We start from the raw sequence: 27,577 nt of genomic DNA on the forward strand, positions 1-27,577 counted from the left end.
TGCCTTATCCTAATAGGTGTTCGATAAATGGTTTCTCATCCTCTCTGGGCATCACATTATTCATCTGTAAATGGAAGAGGTTGGACGAGATGACCTCTAAGGACCCTTCCAGCTCTAAATTCTGTGATTATATTCTAAATGTTAGGACAACATGGTGCTTACTGGCATCACCATTAATGAAATTACACATCATTTATCTTATAAAGAAAAAACACACACCAATAACAACAGACCAGCCAAGCCTGACAATGAGAGTGTGTGGATTTTTATTGCGCCCACAACTCTCTGGTGATGCTTGTGATGAATGTGAATGTCTTTGAAAAAAAATGTCAGCTGCTCTGAGGTGACCCGAACTGTCTTTTTGTTTGGGACTTGGTTATAGGAAACATGCCCTATTTCAGTGTCATTCTGCATGCTTGAGATTTAGAATGTAACTGAAAAAAAAAAAAAAAAAGAAAATTTGTGCTTAATAACTATTGATGTATTTTACCAAAAAAATGTTCTCCTATCTTCTTGTCTGTTGTCTACCTCTTCACTCTGACCTTGCCTCATACTTCACAGAAAAGGTTCACAACAGATTACCAGGTGGGATCTCACTCATATTTCCTTCCCTCCATTTCTAGAGGTGGCCATAAAGCTTCCATCTTTATCTTGTTTCTTCCTGTCGAAGCAGATGAGGTGTCCTGCCAAGACAAAGCACTGCAAAATCTGAACATTTCCTGTTAACCTCATTTCCTGTTAACAGGACTAGGACCAGGAACTGGATTCAACTCTTCTGCTTCCTCCTCCTCTTTAAAAACCACACACCAGTCTCCATTCATCCGAAAATGATTTTTAGTAACAAGATTCAGTCCAGTAGTGCTCCTTTCTTATATGACAATAGAGCAGAATAATTTCTCCAGTTGTATTTCACTTCACATACCGAAACCATTCAGGGTGTTTTTGTCGTATCCCCCCACCCCTCCGCCTTTTTTTTGAGACAGAGTTTCGCTTTCGTTGCCCAGGTTGGAGTGCAGTGGCCTAATCTTGGCTCACCACAACCTCGGCCTTCCTGATTCAAGCGATTCTCCTGCCTCAGCCTCCCGAGTAGCTGGGATTATAGGCATGTACCACCACGCCCGGCTAATTCTGTATTTTAAGTAGAGACAGGGTTTCTCCATGTTGGTCAGGCTGATCTCGAACTCCTGACCTCAGGGGATCCGCCCACCTCGGCCTCCCAGAGTGCTGGGATTACAGGTGTGAGCCACCGCACCTGGCCTGTCATATCCCATTTCATGTAGCCTTATGCTTTTTTGTGCCTCACTCAAAATTGGATAATAGAAGTGAAGAGATTTCTTTCTTGTTTGGCCTTTCCTGTAAATCTCATTTCCAGACTCGCTTCAAATTAGGGTAAAGGTTAAGTGAAATGGGAAAACAAGAGGAAGGCAGGGGACATTAAGCTCTGAGGAGGCAGTCCACTTAAACGGTTTACATCTCTGACTTGATGCCCTTGTCTATTGATCCCATTACCCTGCCATCTCCATTTCTTCCCCAAGTGGGTGTGCCCTCCTGTGGGCGGCCCCTGCAATCCCACGTGGCTAACACCCTCTCCAGCAGGCGGCATGGGCGATGTGTCTTCACCAGGGCATTGGCTCTGGGGAACAGCAGCTCTCACCCCGCCCTCCCTTTTCTCCACTGTCAGCGGAGGGACTTCCTCTGCTACTGCATTAGTCCAAATTTAACGGCCTGTCCGCACGGTTTCCCTCCCAAAGCTGTCTGGTTGGTTTCTATTGTTCAGTGTGTGTGTCTGGCTATCTCCTTTCTTAGGAAGATTTTTTCTTTTACATTTCATTCTGTTAATTTGACCACAAATCCCAGATACTTCTCACCACAAGAACTCTGTAGTATTTTCCTTTCCCTAATTTAGTGTTGCACAGTTGTAGTCTAGAGATAAGAAACAAAGGGAATTGTCATGGAAGAACTAAAGAGTCAAGATTCATGGAAACCTTTGACTCGCTTTCGTGGCCTGGAACAAGTTACGTTTTGTGCCTCAGTTTCCTTTTCTGTAAAATGTTTCTGAAAATCTTAAATTCTTAGGTTCTGTGAGAATCACTAGGGTAATTTATGGAAGAATTCTCTGTGAGGGTAAACTGTTATACACACCTACGGTTATTTCTGTTAACTTCATTAGCAGCAGCAGCATAACATTTCTAATCACAGCTGTGCCTCATAGCAAGAACTTTCTACCTGAGTGTAGAATGGGTAGAGAGCATGTCCCCTGAGTCTGACTGTCAGCATTTCATGTGTCTTTGCTCCCGGGCTGCCTTTGGGGAAATGCACTGTGATCCCTTCAAGTTCTTTTCTAGGCAGAGCAGGCATCCCAGTGTGTCAGCCACTAATCTAGACCTCTGCTTATGAGGGACTTCTGGCTGGAGATGGTCAGTGCCTCATTCACTCAAAAGTGAATGAGACCACAGTCTGGGCTGCCTATTCATATGCCGAGGTTCTTTACTTTGTAGTAAGTGGTATTTCTTCCTGAAGATGCTGGTTGAAAGTATTCATTCATCAGAGCCTCTTCGAGAAAACCTTGACAATTCTTTTTGTTAAACTTTTCCACCAGAAGCTATCAGGGCAAATTGGTCCTTTTCTACACACCTCTGTGTTCTTTGGCAGATGAGCAACTTTGTGGTTATGTTAGATAAAATTACGTGGTTGTTCTTTTTAGTACTGTTCAATAGAGCTGGCAATGATATCAGGAGACACATTACTACTGTCAAGCACACAGCATTTATGCATGATGCCTGTCTGTGCCTGAAAAGGCAAATTCTCCTTTCGTTGTGACTACCTCCTTTGGTTTCCAAACCCCCTTCCCTTGAGTCAACAACACGGTCTCTGCCAGAGCAAATGGCAGAATCAGGTCAGATGAGCATGCTTGCCAAAGATTTAGGTAAGAGGCATTATACAAATGTCTAAATTATTCCAGCTCAGGACTCTAAGATTTCTAAAAAATACTTTCACACAATTCATTATCACTGGTATTTTTGACTATTTGATAAGCTCCAGAGCCTTTTTCTGCCATGGAAAATAAATCACTACTAACAGCTGGGGTTTTTTTTTGTTTTGTTTTTTCATTTTTAAACTTGAACTTCTCACCAAAACGCAACATGTCATCACCATACTTTTCTCTGTTGAATTCTGTTTTTCTTTCTTCTGCCTTAGGATGGTCGTCTGCGAATGAATGACCAGCTGATTGCAGTTAATGGAGAATCTCTTTTGGGAAAATCCAACCACGAAGCTATGGAAACACTTAGGCGGTCAATGTCCATGGAGGGAAACATCCGAGGGATGATCCAGTTGGTGATTTTGAGGAGGCCAGAGAGACCAATGGAGGTGATGCAAATCTTGATTCTCCTCAGCAAGTTGCCCAAATTGCCACCAGAATATGCAGACTTCCATTCCTAGTATGGCAGCTAGATTCGTATAGAGAAAATATGCCCCAGAAGAGCTTTGATGGATTTATGTGGGGAGTAGGTGGTTGTATATTTTAGGTATAATAGAAAGGTGTAAAAATATGCATATAAAGTAAGTCATTTATCAGATGTAACAGGTCTATGATTTCTAGTTTTTTCCCCCAGAAATTCCAAGAACTCTGAACTTGTTCATAAACATCTTTATATACTTTTTTGGTTGATATGCTAGCAGTATCCATACTTTAGAATGTGTCTAATCACATGTGTACAATGTTTAATGTGGAGATCATTATAATGCAATCAGCTCTCTGTATTCTCTTCCATAATCTGCATATAAATAATACAGACCTGAGACTTAACTAATTTAACATTTGATTTATTAAACAAGCTGCTTGCTCATGTGATTAAATAAATGGGAGTCTTGTTTTTTGAAATCTTTTATTATTTTTTATAAGTTTTTTAAAATATCAAGAATATTTTCACTTACACATGGAGTCTAAGTGTATGATAGCTTTAATAATAATATTCCTAACATTATACATATAAACATAAAAATACCTGAAGCATTATTTTCTCTTATATGAAGAATAATTATTAAATGCTCATAAAATAATTTTAGAAAAAGGAAAGAAGAAAAAGTTAATAGTACTAAAAGTTAAGAAAAACATCAGCAAATCACACATTTTCTCATATCAGGATATTCTCTAAGGCCAAATTGTGTTTGTGTAATACAATAATATACAAAATTTAAAAAAAAAAGCTATTAAAAAAACTAATATAAAATACTAGTGTTAATAAAGAGTTCAGCTTAAAAATTGAAAAACGAAAGCTTTATCAAGTTAATCAGGAGTTAATGGTAGTGGGCTCATTGTAGTTAAAAGCTTCAGCTCTGGAGTTTCGAATTGCTTCGGTTACAATCCTAGATTTGCCATTTCCTGACTGTGTAAGTACATACATAATTGAGTGCTCGGTATTCATAGATGACAGATATTGTTGTCTGTTTTATCCCTTAATGTGTCCTTGCTTCCCACATGTAGTAGATGCTTAATAAATATTGAGTGAATGAAAATGTCACATCTGAGACCTACTTCATCTCAGAGAGTAAACTTGAGTGCTAAAGTTACAAGCTCTATCTTACTTTGTTCTATTATCAGCTACTGGAAAGGAGTAGCTGTACCTTTTATACTCTCCTTTATATAAGCTTATAGATGTTAAATACATTTAAATCGGCCAATTACCGGAGACTAAATATAATAAACTTTTTTTCAACATTTGTGTCTGCTTAAGTGACAGTGTTCCATAAATATTTAATGGGCTTTACTTATGTACCTAGTTATAACACCCTTATCTGCTACTTCCTGCCCTGAGAGAATTGGCCCCATCTGGTTTAGGATGGTTCTTACTCTAGAGCCCCAGGACTCCACGGAACCCATTTATTGGAGAGAGTTGAAAGGATGAACTGCGAATGACTGAGTCATCCCTTCTGTGCATCTGCGTATCAGATCTCCCTTAAGACTTTTTAAACAAAGATACTTCAACTAATAGAAGAGTCTGGAAGAAACTGCTATAGCATAACATACCTGTGCAGATAGCAAAAGTTAAAAAAGAAATAACTGTGGTTCTAAAAGAGTTAGTAGGTGGCAGCAGATAGGCATTATATATTTTGACCCATTGAGTTGGCACACTGTACTATTTGCATTCCCCTTTACTGCAGGTATTTTCATTTTAATTCTCACACTCTGGGGTGGATTGGCATTATTCCATCAGAAGAAAGTATGAAACTCTCATTTGTTGCCTGCCATCGAAAGTGTCATGTTAGTATAGATCACCAGGGAATTGATCAAGAATAAGAACTGGGTCAAAAAGCAATTTCTATGAGGACATTTAAACGAGATCCATTTTTAGTTTCCCTAATATTTACATGCTTTCCACGGGGAATGAGCAGGCACTTGACTCTCAGCTACTGAGCATTTCTGCAGTACCCATGAAGATTAAAGAGCATTATTTCTTATAAAGACAGAAGACTAATGTACAGTTTATCTTTATTAAATTGAAAAAAAATTGCAACTATTTGATCTTCAAATCTGTGTTTCACTGTGTCAGAGCATATTCTGTGTGCTCGTGTTTTTGCTGTATTCTCTGGTGGAACAGCACTTGCCCTCCAGTACAATAAAAAGCATCCATAACCTAAAAAAAGGTTTCAGCACTGTTGATGCATTCAGGCAAATCAATTAGTTAGATTTGCCAGGAATACCAAAATGGTTGCTTGAACATTATATTGATATTTCAAAATCTGAAGAAGCTACTTAAGAAAAGTCAAAATATATAGTTGTTGGGGTTTTTCCCACATTACCCAGATGTACAAGATATGTAAACAGTTTTGATGAGGACCTTGTGAAGAATACATAATGAGCCCCTGATTGAATCAGAATCATTTTAAACAGAAACATATTTTTCAAAGGATGAGCTTGAGGTTCAATTGTAATTCTATTTAAGCCTAGAGACTTGGTATTAAAAAATGGGTTATGACCTGATTTTGTTTTTCCTTTCCCCAAAACATTTCCTTCCCTGCTGCCAGCTCATCGTGGCAAAAGCAGAATATGTTTAAAAATCCATTATATTTTTTATTGGCTGGGACACTAATGGAGGGCTCTGCGACGGCTCTATTTTACAGGCTGAATACTTTAATTAGGCTGGTTACTGATCAGTTGTTGGGATATTGATTGTGTCATTTATCAAAGAGCTGGGGAAGCAGAAAAAAATTTTTTGTTCTTGTTGTTACTGTTAAATCAAAGCACAAGGCTGTGCAAAGCAAGCCCTAGCTCTCTTTCCCGCTACAGCTACAGCTTTAATTTAGGACGAGCTTGCCTCCTATACCAGGCTCAGTTTGACTAGCAGTTCAGAAGAAAGGGTAATACACTGGGTGTGGGAAAAGTGTTACAAGCCTTGACAAAAAGCTAAAGGACCTTCAGCGGCTGAAAACATTTTAATTATTAAGAATGCAAAAATGGAATGTTTTAGGTATTTGTTTGACTAGCTAGACACTGAATTTTTATAACCAAAGAGGAAAATATAAATCCAGTGCATTGTTTTAGGCAAATGCTATTCTCAGAAGAGCTTTGGGAATCAGATGGGTGCTGCTGTTTGTGGTACATTCTTCTCACCAGTGGTCAAGGGAACAGTCATGAGATGGCTTACAAATCATTTGCCTCCTTAAAATCTGTTGTTGAGACAAATAATATGAAGAAGAGCAAACCCCAATTCTCTTTGCTGCAACCTTTTTGAAAAAAAATAGTTAAGAGTTCTCTATAATCAACTTCCTCCAATAATTCCCTCTTCTGCACCTGTGGAAGATGGATCATGGGGTGTTACTCTAGACACAGCAGTTTTCAGAAAACTGTGAGTGTGTTTACAGACTGTAAAAATCAAAATAGGAAGGGGAAATATAGGGGGGAAAACCCTCAGGAGAACTGCTGTCTGGCATTGTCACAGCAGTTTGATTTAGCTCCTGGCCAAAGACCTAGTATCTGCATGGAGACACACTGGTGGCATTTCAGAGGTGAACCTGCTTGAGTTCTGACTTGTCCTAGAGCGTATGCACTTAGGCGCAGAGAGAGAGAGGAACCAGCTGGTTGGCAGAGAAACACCCTTGGCATGAACTGTATTCTTGTGTTGACACTGCCACAAGCTGTACTCCCAGATGGAAGAAAATTTGAAAGAAGCCAGTTGTAAGTGGTAAAAGAGAATAATAAAGTTAATCCTCTTTTGTGTTGGCTATCAGCACTCCTAATCCTTAGCACCACATTGTCAGTACTTTTTATTTTATACTCAAAGATGTTTTCACTGATAGGGCCATTTTGAGTTTCCAGAGTTGAGGACTTAAGTGTAATAGACTCTTGAAAGACTATTCATACAGCGATCATTCTTTCACTTTGCTTCAACTGACCAAGTTTGAACATATTAAAAATGCAAATATAATTTTTACTTTTATCTCTTAGGATCCTGCAGAGTGCGGGGCATTTTCCAAGCCATGCTTTGAGAACTGTCAAAATGCTGTAACCACCTCTAGGCGAAATGATAACAGTACCCTGCATCCACTTGGCACTTACAGTCCACAAGACAAACAGAAAGGTAAGAGTCTATCCATTTTTATCCACTGCAAATGGAGTGAGAAAACACAAAAATGCCTTTTTATCTAAAAAAAAGAAAAAAAAAGAGTAAAGGGGAATTAATTAGACTAAGTGCAGACTTTGTTAATCAGAGTCACAAACACTGAGAGATTGGGGCGAGAGCTGACTCAGAACTTGTGAATCAGATTCCTGGCAATGTCTCTAGTTTAAGTGACACTTTCTGTGCTTGCTGCCCCAAACATGGAGGGTTATATATAAAACAAATGATCACTGGAGAATCAAAGATGGCAAACTGTTATTTTTTAAGCTCTTCTAATATTGGAAGTTACCAAGTGTAAATAACTACCAACATTTTAAAATGTATGGATTTATAATCCATAAAATGGTCATAGCGTGATTCACAGAATATACTCGATTCTAATATGAGCGTGGTAAATGGGTAAATATCCTAACCTGAAACCATCTTGTGATGGTTGGAATGTTCTTGTTATTGTCTTGCTACACTGTCTTCTCTTATTATCTGATGTGGATCACATTTCTAGCCAACTCCAGATGTAAAAAATCTGGGTTTTCCTCTTGGTTTTTTAAAAAATGTACTTCAGGTCACCAAGAAAATTGTTTCATCTCCCTGTATCTCTTTTCTTTAACAACATGAATTTTTTATTACAAAAGCAATACATATTCATTGCAGAAAATTTAGAGAAAACAAATAAAAAGAAAGTTTAATTTTACTTGTACTTCTATCTATCAAAGATCCTAATCAATAACATATTATGCATATCTTTCAGGACTCTTTAATGAAAATATTTATACAAAAAATGAAATAATGAAATGTATGTAATGTTTAGGAAATTGTTTTTTAAAATTAGCACATTATATGCCTCTTAGTCATTGAATCTTCTTCTACAATATCATATTCAGTAGTTGCATAGTGTCTTTTGATTGGTAAGTACCATATATTATGTAATCAATTCCTATATTTTGAACACTTAAGATGTTATCATAATTTAACTATGTGGAAACAAGTTCCAAGCTGTGAAATTACTCCATCATAACATACTTATAAATCTGAGGTGGCTCTAGAATTAAATTGTCTCATTAGAATGGGATGTTGTTTATTCCTTGGAATTCCTGCATTTTAGCAAGAGTAGTAGCAACAGCTGCTACCATTTATTAAGTGTTTGCTGTCTGTTAGATACTGTGTTGAGCAGTTTGCTTGCAGACTCAAAGTGGTAATATTATCTTCATTTTACAAATAAAGATCTAGAAAGTCAGAGAGAGTGAATAATTTACTCAAGAATGCATATTTGATGCATGCAGAGTCTGGATTCAATCCTTGTCTCCCTGTCTTCAGTTTGTCTTCCAAACCACAGCATGTGTCTGACTTACATTGGTTATTGGTCTCTTGAAACTATTGGAGTCCTTTCACCTACTGAGAATGCCCATTAGAAGCTGACTTTAGACCGGGCATGGTGGCTCACGCCTGTAATCCCATCACTTTCGGAGGCCGAGGCGGGCAGATCACCTAAGGTCGGGAGTTCAAGGCCAATGTGGCAAAACTCTGTCTCTACTTAAAAAAAAAAAAAAGAAAGAAAAAGGTGTGTGTGTGTGTATGTGTATATATATGTATAAAATTAGCCAGTTGTGATGGCACATGCCTGTAATCCCAGCTGCTCGGGGGGGGGAAAAAAAAAGAAGAAGCTGACTTTACTTAGCATACAGATTAAAAAAATACTCAATATTTTGTCTTTTCTCATCTAAAAAAAAATTATAGTGGCGGGCACCTGTAGTCCCAGCTACCCAGGAGGCTGAGGCAGGAGAATGGTGTGAACCCGGGAGGCGGAGCTAGCAGTGAGCCAAGATCGTGCCACTGCACTCCAGCCTGGGCAACAGAGCAAGGAGACTACGTCGCAAAAAAAAAAAAAAAAAAAAAAAAAAAAGTAAAAGTTTTCTTGACAGAACAAGATTGCCTTCTGAAATCTTACATTGCAATAGCAAAAGAGCCTGGGAAAGGAATGGCAAGTTGTCTGCAAAATAAAACAGCCTTCTTTCTACCTTATGATCATGAATGTGGACATCTGTATTAAAATATCTAGACTTTATATAAAACTTGATTGGCATTTAATTCTCTAGAAACATGTGGCCCAGTGTCTATCTAAGTCTAGAGTTTAATTCCTAGTTACACCAATGACATCTAAATGAACAGTAAGTACCTTTTGTTTCATTTTTAGTATCTGTAAAATACAGTTATGTGCCACATAATGACATTTTGGTCTACAACAGACCACATATATCATGGTGGTCCCGTAAGATTATAATGGAGCTGAAAAATTCCTAATGCTATAGTATACTTTTTATCATCATTTTAGAGTACACTTCTACTTATTTTTTATAAAAAAGTAACTGTAAACAGCCACAGGCAGTTCCTTTAGGAGGTATCCAGAAGAAGGCGTTGTTATCATAGGAAATGACAGCTCTGTGCCTGTTACTGCCCCTGAAGACCTTCCAGTGGGATAAGATGTGAAGGTGGAAGACAGTGATATTGATAATCCTGACCCTATCTAGGCCTAGGCTAATGTGTGTTTGTGTCTCAGTTTTTACCAAAAAAGTTTAAAAGGTTAAAAAAAGTATAATAGAAAAAGCTTATAGGATAAAGATATAAAGAAAAAATATGCTTCTACAGTTATTCAATGTGTTTGTGTTTTAAGCTCTTGTTACACAATATTCAAAAAGTTAAATTCAAAATTATAAAGTAACAAAGTTATGGAGATTATTAAAGAAAGAAAATATTTTTTAGAAATGTAGTGTAACCTAAGTGCATTGTGTCTATAATGTCTACAGTAGTGTACAGTAGTGTTCTAGGCCTTCAAATTTACTAGTACATCCTCACTCACTGACTCACCCAGAGCAACTTCCAGTCCTGCAAGCTCCATTCATGGTTAGTGTCCTATGCAGGTATACCATTTTTTATCTTTTATACTGTATTTTCACTGTAGCTTTTCTGTTTAGATACACAAATACCGTTGTGTTGTAATTGCCTACAATATTCAATAAATGCTGTTCAGGATTGTAGCCCAGGAGCAATAGCTATACTATAGAGCTTACAAGAGTAAGTAGGCTAATCCTTCTAGGTTTAAGTAAGTACACTATGATGTTGATGCAAGGACAAAATTGCCTAACAGTGCTTTTCTCAGAATATATCCTCATTAAGTGACACATGATGTATTTTCAGAAGACATTGAGATACTTAAGTAAATGAAATAATATCTCTGCAAAGAATAGCAAAGGCTAAACTAATAAAACCATAGAAGTAGTTAATGTATAAGGATACATCCAGAAAAAAATAAATAAATAAGAAAATCCATTCCATGCACCTGCTGAAAATACAGTACAGTAATAATTTCATCTGGAACTTCAATAGAACGTTCCGACTTTGTATATCTTCGGTACAAATAGAGTCCTTTGGGCCCAAGTGGCCCCAGACAACCACTGGGAGATTTCGTCTGTTCTTTTCTTCCCAGGACATAGATTTAGTTAGAACAATTTTTACATCAGTGAAAAAAATATATAAATTAACTATCTGCAAGTTTCCTGTTTCTCTTTCTTCCCCACCTCAATTTTTCAACTTAGCATAACAAATGTATTTATTTTAAGAAGTGACTCCATTAAACATTATTTTTTCAAAAGTAGAGAAAATCTATTCTTATATTTTCTTTGTACATCTGTGCAACAATACTAGATTATAAGATATAGGCCTATCAAAACGCAGACTCATTACATTTTCATTGTTAGAGACCAGTAGATGAAATTTTCTTACTTTTTATGTAAGCCTATTGATTTAGAGGCCAAAAAATTATAGCAGAATTTATAAACATGATGCTATAAAAGAGTATCATGGCCATCACCTCTTTTTAATATTAATGACATTTTATATTTAGGGGACTATTGGGAGTTCCTGAGTTTCAGATCCATGTCAGATGGTAACAGGCCACTAAGGCTTATAAAACCTGAGTGTTGACTGCCATTACCAATTTTTTCAAGGATCTTCTTTAGAAAAGCAAGATTAACTTGACAAAGTGTAATGTCTAGTGAGGAGAGGAGCTGTTACAGCCAAAACATTGACTTTTTTTTTCTTTCCTTTGTATATTTAAAAATCCAATGTTGATATTCTGTGTTCCATTTATTTTTGTAGTAATAATACATACCACCCACAGTTCTTGGTTATTTTATTTTATTTTTTATTCCTGCCAAGATGTTACACAGAAAAAGGCATTTTTAGAACTAATGTTTGTAGAAATCATAGCACCAGAAAATTCACATTTATACTGAAGAACTGCTAGCAATGCCTGTAGTGAAATAAGTGTGGTGCTTCAAGATGGTAATAGGGATGGAGGTTGTGTCCCAAGGGTTTACTATAAAATCCTATTAAGCATTTGAATGGTAATGAAATACACCAACACTGTATTTTCTGAGGAATCTTGCTGGCAGATCTTACCCTAGGCCGAGGGATCGCCTCATGCAGTTTGCCTCTGGTTAGCATTACCTCTCATTTCACTGCACTTGTCTCCCCCATATAGCTCTTCTCCTGCTTTTCCTCTTTCAGTTCAAGTGCATCCTGTCTTAGGCACCCACTGCCCCCAAGTCTGCTTAGCATCACCCACTGAGTTAGGCCTTTTATCTCCATCTCAAATCAAATGTTGTGGTTCTGTGACCTGTCTCACTGGATCCATATTCCCTGGGGTCCTCTGAGACACATCATAGTAAAATTATTTCTAATGTGTATCCTCCTGGGGACCAGCAAGTATCTACCCCTCTGTAGCATGTAAAGCACTATGTCTGGAATGACAAGATTCAATTATACGTTTCAATTTGGCTAATGTTTATTGGATACCTCCATTGTGCAGAATATACTATCAGGAGTGGAAAGGTGAATGCAATAGTATTATTGTCCTTAAGAATAGTCAGAAGCAGGAGTCAAAAAACTTTGTCTTTAAAGTGCAAGAAAGTAAATATTTCAGGTTTTGGACTGTAGGTCTCTGTCACCACTCAATTCTGCCATTGTAGAGCAGAAGCACTCATAGACAATACATAAACAAATAGGCATGGCTGTTCAGTAAAACTTTATTTGCAAAGGCAGGTGGCAAGGTGGTTTTGGACCAGGGCCGTAGCCTGCTGACCTTTTGTCTAAAGTTACAATCTCTTTTACAAATTCTTTTCTGATATGGTCTTGGTGGGATAGATCCCACAACACAGATAACAACAAAAGATGATAATTAAAAAGAAGAGCCATTTGGCCATCAATGAAGTAATGACTACAGGGAGTGCCGTGTCAACATTTACAGGCATAGATATACATGAAATGACCGTCAAGAAGACTGTACCTCATACACTCAATGAAATCCCGAAATATTATTACAGGAGGTAAGAATTCCAGACTTTTACACTGAAACAAGGGCTTAAAAAAGGTGTTTGGGCTCAGAGGAAAATAAAAATTCCTTACAGCATCCGAATATGTTGTTTAAGAAAATGTAACAAGGGGCAGGCCGCGGTGGCTCACGCCTGTAATCCCAGCACTTTGGGAGGCCAAGGCTGGCAGATCACGAGGTCAGGCGATCAAGACCATCCTGGCTAACATGGTGAAACCCCTTCTCTACTTAAAATACGAAAAATTAGCTGAGAATGGTAGCAGGCGCCTGTAGTCCCAGCTACTCAGGAGACTGAGGCAGGAGAATGGCGTGAACCCGGGAAGCGGAGCTTGCAGTGAGCCGAGATGGTGCCACTGCACTCCAGCCTGGGAGACAGAGCGAGATTCTATCTCAAAAAAAAAAAAGTAACAAGGATAGAGTCAACAAATAAGATACTTACCTCAACAAACAAGATACTTACCTCTGCACTGATCACCACTTTAAAAAAAAAAAAACACACATAAAAACACATAAACACAAAAAGAACCATAAATCATTCACATGAGTGTAATAAAAATTAAATTTAATGATTATAATAAAACTAGCCAGAGAAGAGGCTGTAGAAGACATGGAAAACGAGAAAGAGGAACATGAAGGGAAAGTTATCTACAGTCTAGTAAAAGAAATAGATGTAGATAAATAGATAATAGCTTGATAGGACAATACATACATACATAGTTCATTGCAGAAGTGGCATTTGATATATGCGATCCAAGAATTACTTTACCTAATATGAATTAATAGATAAACCTAAAGTGTCACTGGATAGATATAGACAGTGAAAGTGTATTTCCTGGTCCTATCACTGCACAATGAGGTTTGGCAGCTGTGTTCCATGCAGTCATTACAGGACCTAGGCTCCTTGCCCTGGTGGCTGGGCACCTCGTCACCTGGCTTTCAGGTGATATAGTCGGGGAAAGGAAGAGAGAGTGAGGAAGGTGCACCCTCTCATAACCACTGAGACTGGGAATGACATTTGTCATAGCAGCTCACATTCCATTTGCAAGAACTAGTCTAGGGATAAAGAGGCCCAAGCAGTGGTGTCCAGCTGTATGCCCAGAAAGAGAGGAAGAGCACAGATAGAGTGGGCACTGGTCTTCTCGGCCACTGTTATAAAAGTGACAGATCCTTGGCAACAGCAAAGGCTTCATAGTAAATGTGATATCTGAGGTGGACCTTGGGAGAAGGGTAGGACTTTGACAGGTAGAGTAGGTTTTGCAGTTACATAGCAAAGATACTGAGGCAGGAGCACACAAGGGGTGTGGTCAGGGAATGGTAAACTAATGTGTAGTGGGGGATGAAGTTGTTTGCCAGGATCATAGACCTTTATTCCATAAGCAATGTGTGCAGCTGAAGTGGTTTTGAGCAACAAGTTATATGATCACAAGTATGTTCACCCCCACTGTGGAAGATGGACTGAGAGGTTGAGGATAGAAGATGAGAGCCAGCAGAAAGGAAGTTGTCCTAGGATGTCCATTGTTCCCAATTTACATTACAGTCCTTCTGCTCTGTTTCTCTTAGCAAGTCTTGAATGCCTGACTGCTGCCACCACTACCAAATCAGTGGACCCCTAGGGTTGGAGGTGGTGCAGGGACACAATGCAGGCTGCCTTTGGGCTACTTTCCCCCTGGTCACCTACTTAGCAGATCTGCTTCAAGTTTTATTCCCAGGGCCATGTCAGCAGTGCTACAACTACCTCCACATTAGTCTAGTGCCTGGGGCAAAGCTTGGAACAAGTCCTTGCCTTGTGTATTTATCAGGGTTCCGCAGAGAAACAGAACCAAATGTGTGTGTGTGTGTGTGTGTGTGTGTAAACTGATTTATGATAAGGAATTGGCTCACATGACCTTGAAAATAGGCACATCTCAGGATCTGCAGGGTGAGTCAGCAAGCTGGGGTTGCAGAAGAGTTGATGGTGCAGTTTGAGTCTGAAGGCCTGAGAACCAAAAAAGTTAATGGTGTGGTTTCAGTCTGAAGGCTTGAGACTGAGGAAGCACTGATGTTTCCATTTGGGTCTGAAGACAGAAAAAGTCCAATGTCCCATGTCACAGTCACTCTGGCAGGAGGAATTCTCTCTTATTCAGGAAAGAGGGAGTCTTTTGGTTCTATTCACGCCTTCAAGTGATTAGACAAGACCTACCCCATTAGAGAGGGAAGTCTGTTTATTTAAATGTGAATCTTGTTTAAAAACACCCTCACAGAAACTCCCAGAATAATATCTAGGTACCCTGTGGCCCAGTCAGGTTGACCTATAAAATTAACCATCATATCCAGCACGTGAACAAGCCAAAGCAGGTTTTGTCACCAACAGCAGTTCTCAAGGGTAGAGAGATTTGTCTCTTATTCTGTCATTCAGGGACAAATCAGGTATACATCTTACCAACTATGTCACTGTAATAGATACAAGTAGAACTTACAATCTATGGAATGAAAATCCTGTGTTTACTTAACAGTTTGCATTTACAAATCACTGCTTAAATATAATTTATTTCTCATATTCCTCCAGTAAAGGTATTCTTGTTGCCACTTTATGGCTTTAAAAACTGAGGCTTGGAGAAGTTGAGTAATTTGCCATGTTTACACAGCAGTAGGGTTGGAAATATGGCAGTCTTGCTCCAAAAACCATACACTTAACCAGGATGTTCTATAATGCTTTTCATACACTAGTGAATATGGTTAGTAATTATGAGCATTCAATGAAATAATGTACAAGGCTTAATATAATATCTGCTATACAATAAGATCTCAACAACCTTACTTGTTATTAGTTGTGGTGATATTAGAGGTACATATCTATTTTTCTAGTACAGAATAGACTGGAAAAGTATGCATTTTTAGTAGGTGGGAAAACCAGGATTTAGACCCCTGTCTTTTCCTTATAAGGCCTTAAACCCAGGTGTCACCATTATGGCACAGATAGAAAAAAAGAGGACGTGTGTGTGTGTTTACCTCACCTATGTCTAGATGGTGAACAGATATATTATATCTCATGATTTTTTTAAAAGAAGTTTTTGCTACTGAAGCAAATGCTTTAATCACCATATAATCCACGGTATTCACTATCGAGTCTTATTTACAAAACTGTTAAGGTATAAAACAGATGACTTTGTTAATCTTCCACAGATCACAGGTAATGAGTATGTGTCAGCCTTTTGTTGGTGGGAAAAGGTAGTCAAGATGCGTGGAGTGGGTTTGCTAGGGGTTGCCTGCAGGTCACCAGTGTAAAAACACATTATAAGGCTTAGATTTCCTCACACAAGAGGCATTCATTCTCATAAGGATCCTTCAGTTCCGTGTGAGAACTTATTTATTTCAGGGCTGGTTTATGTGTTGGCTGAAACTGTGTCTGAGAGAGATACTGAAACCAAACCAGGCATCGAATGATTCTGCTTCCACTTTATACAGCTTCATTTGTTCTTTGTTTATAGACCTATTGCTGCCCAATGACGGATGGACCGAGAGTGAAGTTCCACCTTCTCCAACACCACATTCTGCTCTGGAATTGGGCCTCGAAGATTACAGTCACAGGTATTGATAAAATGATATATCGTAAATGTTCCTCGTTATTGTTTTTCTGGGAGAACACAGCAACCTTATTCAGGAGACTTATTTTAACTCTATTTCTTTCTGGAATAGAAATCTTATAGTATCTATAATTCCTTTCTAGCAAAAGCTTCAGTGAAAGTTTCTCGTAGCTAATAGCTTAGATTGGGCATATTTTGCTTGCTGGTATTTGTTAAGATTCACCTTAAATTATTAAAATATTTAAGAGAATGGTTGGACTTTCTTTTACAAATTTAAAAACTACAGCCATGGAGCTCAAAGAAAAGTGACATGGGAAGGTATCAAACAAAACTGAGAAAATGGGAAGCTTACGGGTTTTTATTAGTAATTGGCAAACCCTAAAGGTATTTTAAAAATAGATGTTCCAAGAAAGTTAATGGAATCTAAAAATTAAAGCAACACCATATATAATCTAAAATATTGAAGAGGGCACCCAATATTATATCCATTCTGTAATAGAAACTAAAAAAAAAATCAATAATTTTCAGAATCACACAAGCGTGAGAGAGATTTACTAAGCATGTATACTATTTGACTAGGGGAATTCATAGATTTTGTTCTTCTGATGAGTTTTAAAAATCATTAAATTGTCCCTTTGCTATTTTCTGTATTTATTATGGCTGTTAGAAACTGTGTGTTTTATTCCATTCTGTGTCCCATGATAATCTTGTGAAATTTCTTCATTTTTCTTTCAGCAATGCTAGTGTCATTCCTATTATGTTTTTTAATACAGTCTGCTAAAAATAAAGCAGCATGCCAAGAGTATAGCTAACTCTATTAGGTGGAAGCTCACCTATATTTAGCTATCTCTGATTCTTATACTTTTGAAGTCAGTTATCTTGCTAACTACAGTTTTGTGAACTAGATTGATAATCACAATAATATTCTAGATCAGTATCTCTAGGGGTTTCATGAAAGAAAATGTGGACCTATTTAATTTTGTCCATTTATTTCCATTGCCTGCTCAATTCTGAATTGAAAATGACATTTTGTTGGCATTAAGAAAAGCCATTTAAAACATAATTTCGTTTGTTCTACCTTACTGTTTATTCTGTATATATGTACAAAATGATTGGGATGGTGCAAAGCTGAATCAGATATAAACCCTGTCTTCAGGAAGCTGGTAGGCTGACGGGTAGACTCCTGGGACAACTGGAACACAAGGGTTCCAATGATACTTACCAGAAGGTGTAGATAAAGTGCTCTGGGCATCTGAGGCCGAGGAGAATGCCTCCAGATAAAGGAATCAGAGAAAATGCTATGGTAAAAGTGTCATTTAAGCTGAACCCTAACTCATTAATAGCAGGTGGACATGAGATGAGCCCGGGAAGAAAGGGCGTTTTGGGAGGGAAGGGCAGCAGAAGAAACAGCATGGAGATGAGAGAGTAAATTGATTTGCACAACTTGGGGCCGATCAGCCAGATGATAAAGCCCAGAGTGCAAGAATAAGGTATACAGACTTCATTCGGTAGATAGTAAATCTTATTGTAGGGTTTTAGCAGGTAATACACATAATGAAACCTGGGTTTTTGTGTGTGTGTATAACATGGATTGGGTGAATGGAAGAGGGTCGATATCCCCTGGAAGCCAGAGACTCTCTGGATACCTTTTAGGGCAATTGCAGTCAGAGGTACTGAGCATCTGTGCAGGGGAGACTAGAGAGAAGCACTCAGGTGAGAAACCTTCAGGGGAGAGAGGTGGTTCAGAGATCAGTTGGGATTTAGCAACTGCCTTTTTGGCTTCAAAGTCTCCATGGATTTCCTTCCTTCCCTTTTCTGCAAAGCCATTCCTTTGTGAACTGGGGAAAGAAAAAAGTTTATATTGGTCCTCACTGCTGTAAATCTTCATTACATGGTATGAACTAGTAACTTCCATCTTCTTTTCACTCTTCCTTCCTAGTCCCCTGTGTTTTAGGCCTCTGTTCTCACTTCTTTGTTAGAACTGCTCTCTTAATCGTCAACAGTTTATCCTTAATCTCCTTTCAGTCGAAAGTATGGCATTGTCTTAGACTTCATTCTTCTTTTCCACTCTGCAGTATTTGGTTATTAAGTCATTCATTCACTTACTCATTCATTCAAAAGTATTTCTGGAGCTCTGAGCCAGACACTATAGAAAGAAATCAAATGGATTGGAAAGCATCCCTGCCTGCAAGCAATGCAGCATCCTCTTAAAGAGACAGACACACAGATAATTAGGTTGCAGCCCCTAAGCATTAGATACAAAATGCAATGGGATCCTAGAGGAAGAAGCTGCTAACTTTGTCTGGAGTTGTCAAGTAAGTTTTCACAGGAGAGTAGTGTTTGAGCAGTTTCTTGGAAAATAGAACAAAGCTATCTAGACAAAGAAGTGGTGGGAAGAGCAATTTAGGTTAAGGAAACCAGGTGATGGGAGAGAAGAATGCAGAGTGTGTTCAGTGTGGCTAAAACTTGTGGTATCTCAGGGAAGACTCAATGGGAATGGCATCGTCTGCCCTGCTCCATGGGTGCTATGCTTCTCCAGAGAGCAGTGGAGAAGCATTGAAGCACTTTGAGCCTGGAGATGACAGTATCAGGCAGAGCAGTTTCAGTAATGGAGGATGGAGGGAATGGCGGAAGCCACCATAGACAAGGAGGCCACTCAGACTTGGGACTAGCAAGAGAAGAGCAGGGCCTGGATGGAGGGATCAGGAGCATGGGTGGAGAAGAAAGGACAGAGATATTTTTAAAATAGAAAGACCAAGTCTTAAGCCTTGAAACTCCCCTCCTAGGATCGTGTGACCTGCACCATCCTGCAAACTGCTGCGTTGCCTAGGTGACCAGCAGCAGCAGGAGTTGGATGTGTGAAACTTGGGATGGAGGAAGGACTGGAAGGGAGCCAGGAGGATTGAGCAAGAAAGGCTCTCCTGCCTTCTGCCTTTCAAAAAAAAAAAGTAAAAGCCCACTCAAAGGAAAAAAGGGTGTTTGAGGGGTGAGGCTATCTATGGCGTGAGGAATAAAAAACAAATTTGATCAAACTTAATGCCTGTACAAAATGAAATTGGGAAATTGCTGAACCTATTTTTACTATTATGCAGTGATTATTACAGAAAAGTTTACAATATGTGGGTCTAAGTAATAAATAAATATAAAGGAAATAAACTTACTGTGGGATCTCAGGCAGAGTTGAAGCTAAATAAGCAGCAGACAGAATATATTGAATATTATTAACAGTTTAGACAACATTAGGCTATTCCCCACATGTTCATATTCTCTTTCTCTCTTTGTCTCTCTCTGTCTGTTTCTTCACGCACATACCTGAATCTACTGTCACTCGTAGTAGCCAATTGTTGAAGTCCATCTGTGGACACCTGAGACTTCAGACATCATGGTTTTTGTCGTGCCTCTCAAAGACTTCATCCCCCACCTTTTCATCTCAGACAGTTCTTGAACATTCATTGTTGACTCTTATACATCTTTTACACTCCTGGTTTGTCACCATAGTCAAGACACTGGCATATGCTTCATGCTACCCTTACTTATTCATTAGGCAGCATAATTTGACGTTGAGTATCGTTTCTATTCGGTAGATTCCCTGGTTGTTCATGCTGAAAACACAGCCTTTATCTAAGACATGTCTTTGGCCTGCTGTCAACTTCCAGCTTCCCACAACCTTCACTGCAGTGCACTCAGCCATGAGCACAGGCTAACTCCCTTCAAAATTAAAATGTCACATTTTATAATCATCATATCACCCTCTCAATCCAAACACTTGAGATATGTATCATAAAGTTACAAACCATTTTACTAGTCTAACTTACATGTCTAAAATATTTTCACATGAACTAACTCAATACTGCTCTCACTCATTATTCCAGTGCTCTATATGCCCACATTGGCTCTAATCCTATGATGACTTATATTACGCTCACTTACCTCCTTAATATCCATCAATCTGATATCAGCCTTATTTTGCCTTATTTCCGTTTTGTACCACAGCAAAGGGGGCCCTTTTATGAAAGGTTTTCAAAGTGTACACTTGGTCACAGTCAAAGTGATGGTAACATATATGTGTATGTATATGGATCGATATGTAGATATCTCATTATGATCAATTTAAAGGACATAATCAGATGTGTACATAAGAGCATTTGTTACCTTCATATGTATAGTGCAGCCTTTTATCTCTTTGATCATTCTTGATTATATGCCAACATTTGTATAAAAATTCACTTTATTAGATAGATCCTAGCTTGATGTTACTGCATTGAGTGTCATTGCCACCTTACTTTTTAAATGGGGATTGGGATTATTGCTACCTAGGAGTCTGGGAAAATGTGAGCTCTTATTCCTAATTTGTGAATTAATGCTGGGCTTAAGAGGATAATCTAAGACAGTGAGTCAGGTTCACCAACACATTGTTCAATTGGGTAGATTCTCAGTCTGCCTTGAGCCTCTGCTTTAAATGCAGTCTGATCTATGTTTTAATGAGGGTCCTACACCTCTTCCCTGGAGGCTTTCACTGCTTTGATTAAGGATTTATTATTGCATGATGTACACCACTCTATTGAAACAAAAAACAAACCTAAAATGTAAGCCACATAATAAAAGGTGAGCAAGTCTTCACTACAAGTGAAAGGCTTGACTTCTGCGGGTTCGCGATCAGCAACAACCTGTGTCCCAGGCTGGCCATCATTTTAGCCAGAGCTTGTGGCTCTGGTCCCAGCTTTGCCCCTGGCCAGCTGTGTGACCTTGGAACGCCAATACTCCTCTTTGAGCCTCAGGGTCTTATCTAAGAGATGAGGTGACCTTTAATCCCTTTCAGCTCTTAAACTTTTTGATTCTATGAAGGCCATGAGTCTTTCTGACACTAAACCCACATCATCACAACAGATCAAAGGATGGAAAACTTAAGTGCAAATAAAGGTCGAATCACACATTTAAAGGCAAGTGCTTCCAAACTCCAAGACTCAGGGGAGAGCTCATGTCTGCAGTAGTGTCTCAGAATTCTTCTTTAAAATGGGCTGAAAAAATGAAAGTGTTGCTATTAGGCCAGGCTAGTGTCAGTAACACTAAGTGGGTCCAGGATTTTTGTTCACAATTGGCATATTTTGTCATTACTAGATACCATATCTAATATACTTTATATATCAATGGTTTCATGTATTGAGAATGTACCCAGACACCAGGAAAGAAATAGAAAAAAAAAGCTACACAACTCTAAAGAGAGGATTTAAGCTTCTTGAGAAATTTTTATGAAAACACGTGAAATCTTTTCCTTGGCTAGTGCCTTAGGCCCTCATTCAAAGACCACACTAACCTACAAAATAAAGAAAAGGATTGTTAATAGCTCAGGTTGATCAAGCTCTTACTATGTGCTAGGTACTTTTCTCAATATATAACATAACTTACATATCTTACAAAAATTTTAAAGGGTCATAAATTCTATTCCTATCCATTTTATGGATGAGGAAACTGAGGCCACTCACTCTGACATTTTCCTGCAGCGGCCAGTCTCCTAACCATCAAACCACATCACCCTTCTAAATAGAGAAAAGGGCTCCTAGTCACAGACTTACTGAGAGTCTGACAAAAACAGAGACATCAAAGAAACTGTAAAAAACACAGGTAATGGGAAAAACTCAGAAACTTAGAGTGTTTTGCGAAGCAAAAGTAGGTCAATTTATTGATCTGCTTATTTGTTAACTTACCTAATTTATCTGCTTCTATACAAAATACTCTGTACCAGACACTAATGTCCTTACTTTACAAATCTTCACTCATTCTGTTCTCTCAACAACCCTACGAGGTGGAGAGTGTAATTTTACTCATTTTATGCATAAGGAAATTGAAGCCCAGAGAGGTCCAGTAAGTCTCTTAGTTGACACAGCTAGTAAGTACTGGAGCCTGTCTCTTAATTGACATAGCTAGTAAGTACTGGAGCCAGGCTCTTGAGCACAGGGCTGTGCTGGTGTCACGGGTACTTCCTTTCTGGGGGAGGGTAGGGGAGATGAGGTCTACCTCTTTCACCCAGGCTGGAGGGAAGAGGTGCGATCTTAGCTCACTGGAGCCTCAAACTCCTAGACTCAAGTGATCCTCCAGCCTCAGCCTCCCAAGTAACTGGGACTACAGGTGCATGCCACCACACCTGGCTAAACAAGTACTTACTTAATCTACCCACTGCATTGTGAAAATGGAGGTTCATTTATTCATTTGGCCATACTATTATTGTTGCATACTAATTTTAATATTTCTCAAAAGCAATATTGAATATGGAGGGATGATGAGTTTCAAGAAAAGATTAAACTTATTTTGGTATTTCAGGTTGAGATTCTCCTGTACATTTTAGAAGGATCCTCATTCAAAACAGTTATTTTTGCTATTGTTTTGTTGTTTATAGTATCAAACTCCAACTGTTTGAAAAACTCAGTACTTTCCGATTTTGTAAGGATATATGATTTGGATTTTCACTATATCTGAGATTAGGATAGCAATTATGATGAGATGAGCTACCATATTTACTTTCTAGACAGATGAGAGTGCCGAGGGGAGAAAATGGCTATAATTTAGTTTATTAAAATTATATAAAATTTATTTATAGAACAAGAAATAAGTCATTGTCTGTAATTCTCTTACATAATACCCTGTATGGTCAAGTGAAATAAGTAGAATATTCTGTAGAAAGAAAGTTATTTGAGATTGCCTACAAGTACTAAGAAAACTATAATGGGCATTTGATGTATCTCGTGTCTAAATTGTCAACTGTGCTTTTCCTATTATTTCCTTTTTGCACTTTTGATGTGCAGACTATCTGCTCAGTGTTAACATTCGTTTTAGAAAAAAGACCTAAATAAAGTAGAAAACCAAATTCCTACAGGCATGTCATTCAACAGGATGGTTTTCTCTAAAGGATACAACCCTTTCACTTGTTTTTTAACATAGGCATAGCTTAGTCCACAGAAATCCCTTAACCTGCTTTTGGAGTCTGCTAATATCTGGTGACATCTCTTGAAGTGCTAGTGTTTTCCAGGCCTTCTTTATCCACTTAAAGTTATATAGTGTACAGCAGGATCCCAATTAGCAGAAATCAGTGAAGAGTAAAACACGATATTACCCAGAGAATATTTTATTTAAATTGTACAGTATGGTAAAATACATGAAAACAGAGTTGCTACATCTCATAAAAGAAACCTGAGATTTAGGAATTAGTTTAAAATATGTGGTTGGGAGTTGCACAGAGTGATGAGTGGCTGTGTTCAAAATGAGAACTGCTTCCTCATTTTTAAAAAGATTTTATTCTAAACCTAAATACAACATATGGCTTCCTTCCACAGCTCTGGGGTGGATTCAGCAGTATATTTTCCAGATCAGCACATCAACTTCAGATCTGTGACACCGGCCAGGCAGCCTGAATCAATTAATTTGAAAGCCTCGAAGAGCATGGACCTTGGTAAGCAAGGGTGAGGTGACATCCAGGTCAGCTCTCCAGCCTTAGCCCATTTATCTTCCCAAATGTCCTGGTTTTGTTTCTTCAACTCAAACCTCAGGGAACAAGGTTTGCAGAAGCCTAGAAGAAGGGATAATGGCCATCTCACCTTCCTATCTCTTCACACATTTAATTGTAATTACCCACTTTGTGAAACAAAGAGAAGTGATTTATTTTTACAAAATGATCTATAAACTATCCTCCCATTATAGGTCACAAAAATGATTCCTTCTAGAGGATCTGAATTCCAGAGGCATCTTTCTCTCGTCTATCTGCCTTTGCATTTGCACCCTTGCTTCTGCCAGGGCATTTCCACTCTGTGTGGGTATACCTGTTGCAGAGCCTGGGAAAATCATGTGGTTCAAAGCATCCTTTGCCTTAGTGCTTCACATCCTTCTATTCCTATCCATGTGTGATGGATAGGGATGGCAGCAGTGCAGAAAATTCAGCTTTTTAAATGCCCATCCCCAAATCCTGTGACACTGGAGGGAAAGGGGGTCTTTTGGGCTTGCCACACTGAGGGTGTCAAGGTACCCTCTGTCCATGCCTGAACAACCTCACTGAGGTTCTCGGCACCATGGGGAACTTCTTAGTGGCTGTTGGGTGCCAGGGCAGAGCAAGGGCCCCTGTCAACTGTGTTCTGAAAGCCTTGGGACATCTCATATACCCTAGGGCATCACTGCCCTCCCATGGGCTCTTAGAGAGAACACTATTAGAGAAAAGTATGGGTACAAAATAAATTCTCAGCAAAATATCCATTGCCTCGTGAATGCTTAGAGGCCAAGCTTTGCAATTGTTTTTTCTCGAGGCATATTATATATTTCATTAGTAACAACAAGAAAATAGAATAATCAAAAGTGCGCACTCCACCGAACAATCTGATAAATAGGGCTTATCTGTTATTCATTTACAGGAGTTCAGAAAAACGTTCAGTCATGATGAAACAAGAGAAATTGATTCTATTTTGTATAAATTAACTAAATCACTGGGATGCATTTGCTGTAATCACCTATAGTGAGAGACAGATAGAAACCTTAACAAGGAAGCTGTCTTGAACACTGGTCAGAAACAGTATTTTCTCAAGCGTGAACCTTTGACAAACCAAAGGAATAATTTGTGACAGTGACATAGGTTATTACTAATAATTTAAAGAGCAGTTCATTTTTATAGAGTGCTTGATAAACATTTCCTGTTCTGTCTTCCCAGTTTCTCTATAAAGAAGATTAATGGATCAAAACTGCTCTTATTTTTGAGGAGAGAAATATATTTCTGTTTTTCTCATTTAATTAAAGCAGCCACTATTATGGTTCTAAAAAGAAAAAACAGCACCCATTGTAAATTAAGAGAGAAAAAAATATTATGAAACCTGAAAAAAATAAAACCTAAAGCATGTCCATAATCAGTATTTTTATTTACATTTTAATTTTATCATTATTATTATTATTTTTGAGATGGAGTCTCACTCTGTCTCCCAGGATGGAGTGCAGTGGTGTGATCTTGGCTCACTGCAACCTCTGCCTCCCGGGTTCAAGTGATTCTCCTGCCTCAGCCTTGCGAGTAGCTTGGATTACAGGCCTCTGCCACCACACCTGGCTAATTTTTTTTTTTTTTTTGTATTTTTAGTAGAGAGGGGGTTTGTCCATATTGGCCAGGGTGATCTCGAACTCCTGACCTCAAGTGATCCACCCACCTCGGCCTCCCAAAGTGCTGGGATTACAGGGCGTGAGCCACTGGGTCCAGCCATTTTGTTAACATTTTTATTACCAAAAACTATATTTTGAGTTTTCTCTTCGAAACTGAAATAGTCCTAGCAAAATATATGTAGTTAGCAGTCATTCTTTGCATTTTTATACATATGCCATAAATGACAACAATAATAGTAAGGTTAATTCATTTTACAAAATTGGTCAGGTTATGAGCTATTTACCCTAGTACCAACTAAAATCACTGGCTAAAATGCACCACGCAGCGGAAATACTCAGTAGCATGCTGTAAAAACAAGTTTAGAGTAATCATCAAAGTTTGGTCCTTTCCAAGAAGTACCAGGCTAAAGCCAACAGTCTTTCAGAATACCCTGAGGGTCAGCATTCTACTACCATTTTGATCCCTTCTCCCCAGAACAATCAGGGAGCCTAACAAACGTGTTAATCTTCTCAATGTGAAATTCACTTAGGTGACACCCCAATGGTAAACATTTGAAAGTGTCTTTTCTGTTTCATTAGGGGAATAGAATATTGTATATAGTTTCGTTTTCCATATATAGCACTAGGCCAATGTAAGAGATTAATTTATTTGCTCAAAAGGTAGGTGACTATGTTTATAGGAATAATACTAGCAGGATCTTAATTCTTTAAAATGTTTTAACATTCTTTAAAACGTTTTAATAAGTATCCTATTTAGGATGAATATACAATTCATGCTATCTATTTTTGAGCTGGAAACCAGCATTTTTATATGCTTCAGAATAAAAAAAAAAAAAAACCACCCTTCTATTTGCTGCATAATTAAATTATATTGGCTATTTCTCACTTTATAAAGTCTGTAGGAATCTTCAGAGGCTGATGGGCCCTATCAGTACCCTTGTGTTTGTTTCGCATTTGCTACTAAGACCAAACTAGTATTTTAACTTGCATATTAATGAGTCGTTGTTCATCTCTTTAAGCTATTTTAAAGGTGAGCAGCTTCCATTTACTTATTTTCAATTATATTTTCAAAGACAGACAATTTCGATTAAGAAAAATAAAGCCTCCTTATTGCCATCTTTTTTACCTATTCACCAGACACAAACGTAGTTTAAAATGTAAGTGCTCCTATTCCCCATCTATGTGCATGTCCACATCACATATCATTTATTTATAATAGTTGCATAGTGTTACATTCATTAATCTTCATTTATACTTTACTTTTCTCTTCCCCTTTTAATGGAATGTGGGCTTCATTGACAGTTCTTTTGTTGTTGTTTTGGTGGGTTTTTGAGTTGTTTGTGTTTAAGATTTTGCAATTTGTTTATTTATAGCCTTTGCCAATGTTACCATTTGTTAATTTTTTCCTCTTTCATTTATAAAATATTGTTACATGGGATGCAAGTCATTTTTTTGCAACCTATTATTTGTCTTTTTAGTTTCATTGTGATATTTCTTATAAAAAAGGTTTCAGTCTTATTGTCAAATATTTTCATCATTTCTTATTTTGTGACATTTAGGTTATATGTTTATCTCATTCCCTTCTGGTACTTCTAGAGGCTTTAAAAAATATTTAGCAATCTATCATATATTTTTATCCATGGGGTATGAGATGGAAGAATTTTCTCACATAAGTAAGCAAATTATTAATAACATTTATTGACTTCTCCATTCTTTCCCTGAATCTGAAATTCAGTCACATTGAATAGTAAATTCCCATACATACATAGATGTATGGATTTCTAGACATGCTATTCTGTTGATATATTAGTCCATGTCATGTCAGCATCACCCCATTTAAATTATCTTGCTATTACTTCGTATTTTGATTACTTACAAGATAATCT

General features: G+C 38.1%; 1 protein-coding gene across 4 annotated transcripts in view; it reads left to right on the forward strand.

Moving 5' to 3' along the window:
* PARD3B (par-3 family cell polarity regulator beta) overlaps positions 1 to 27,577 on the forward strand; it is a 1,097,854-nt gene that overhangs the window by 637,179 nt on the left and 433,098 nt on the right. For all 4 annotated transcript variants that reach the window (XM_025404986.1, XM_025404990.1, XM_025404989.1 and 1 more), the window contains 4 exons: positions 3,199 to 3,369; positions 7,448 to 7,580; positions 16,473 to 16,572; positions 23,897 to 24,012. In XM_025404986.1, the coding sequence (XP_025260771.1) occupies positions 3,199 to 3,369; positions 7,448 to 7,580; positions 16,473 to 16,572; positions 23,897 to 24,012 (520 nt within the window). The remainder of the gene's footprint in view (positions 1 to 3,198; positions 3,370 to 7,447; positions 7,581 to 16,472; positions 16,573 to 23,896; positions 24,013 to 27,577) is intronic.

The sequence above is a fragment of the Theropithecus gelada genome, chromosome 12 (genome assembly GCF_003255815.1).
Source record: "Theropithecus gelada isolate Dixy chromosome 12, Tgel_1.0, whole genome shotgun sequence".
NCBI lineage: Eukaryota > Metazoa > Chordata > Mammalia > Primates > Cercopithecidae > Theropithecus > Theropithecus gelada.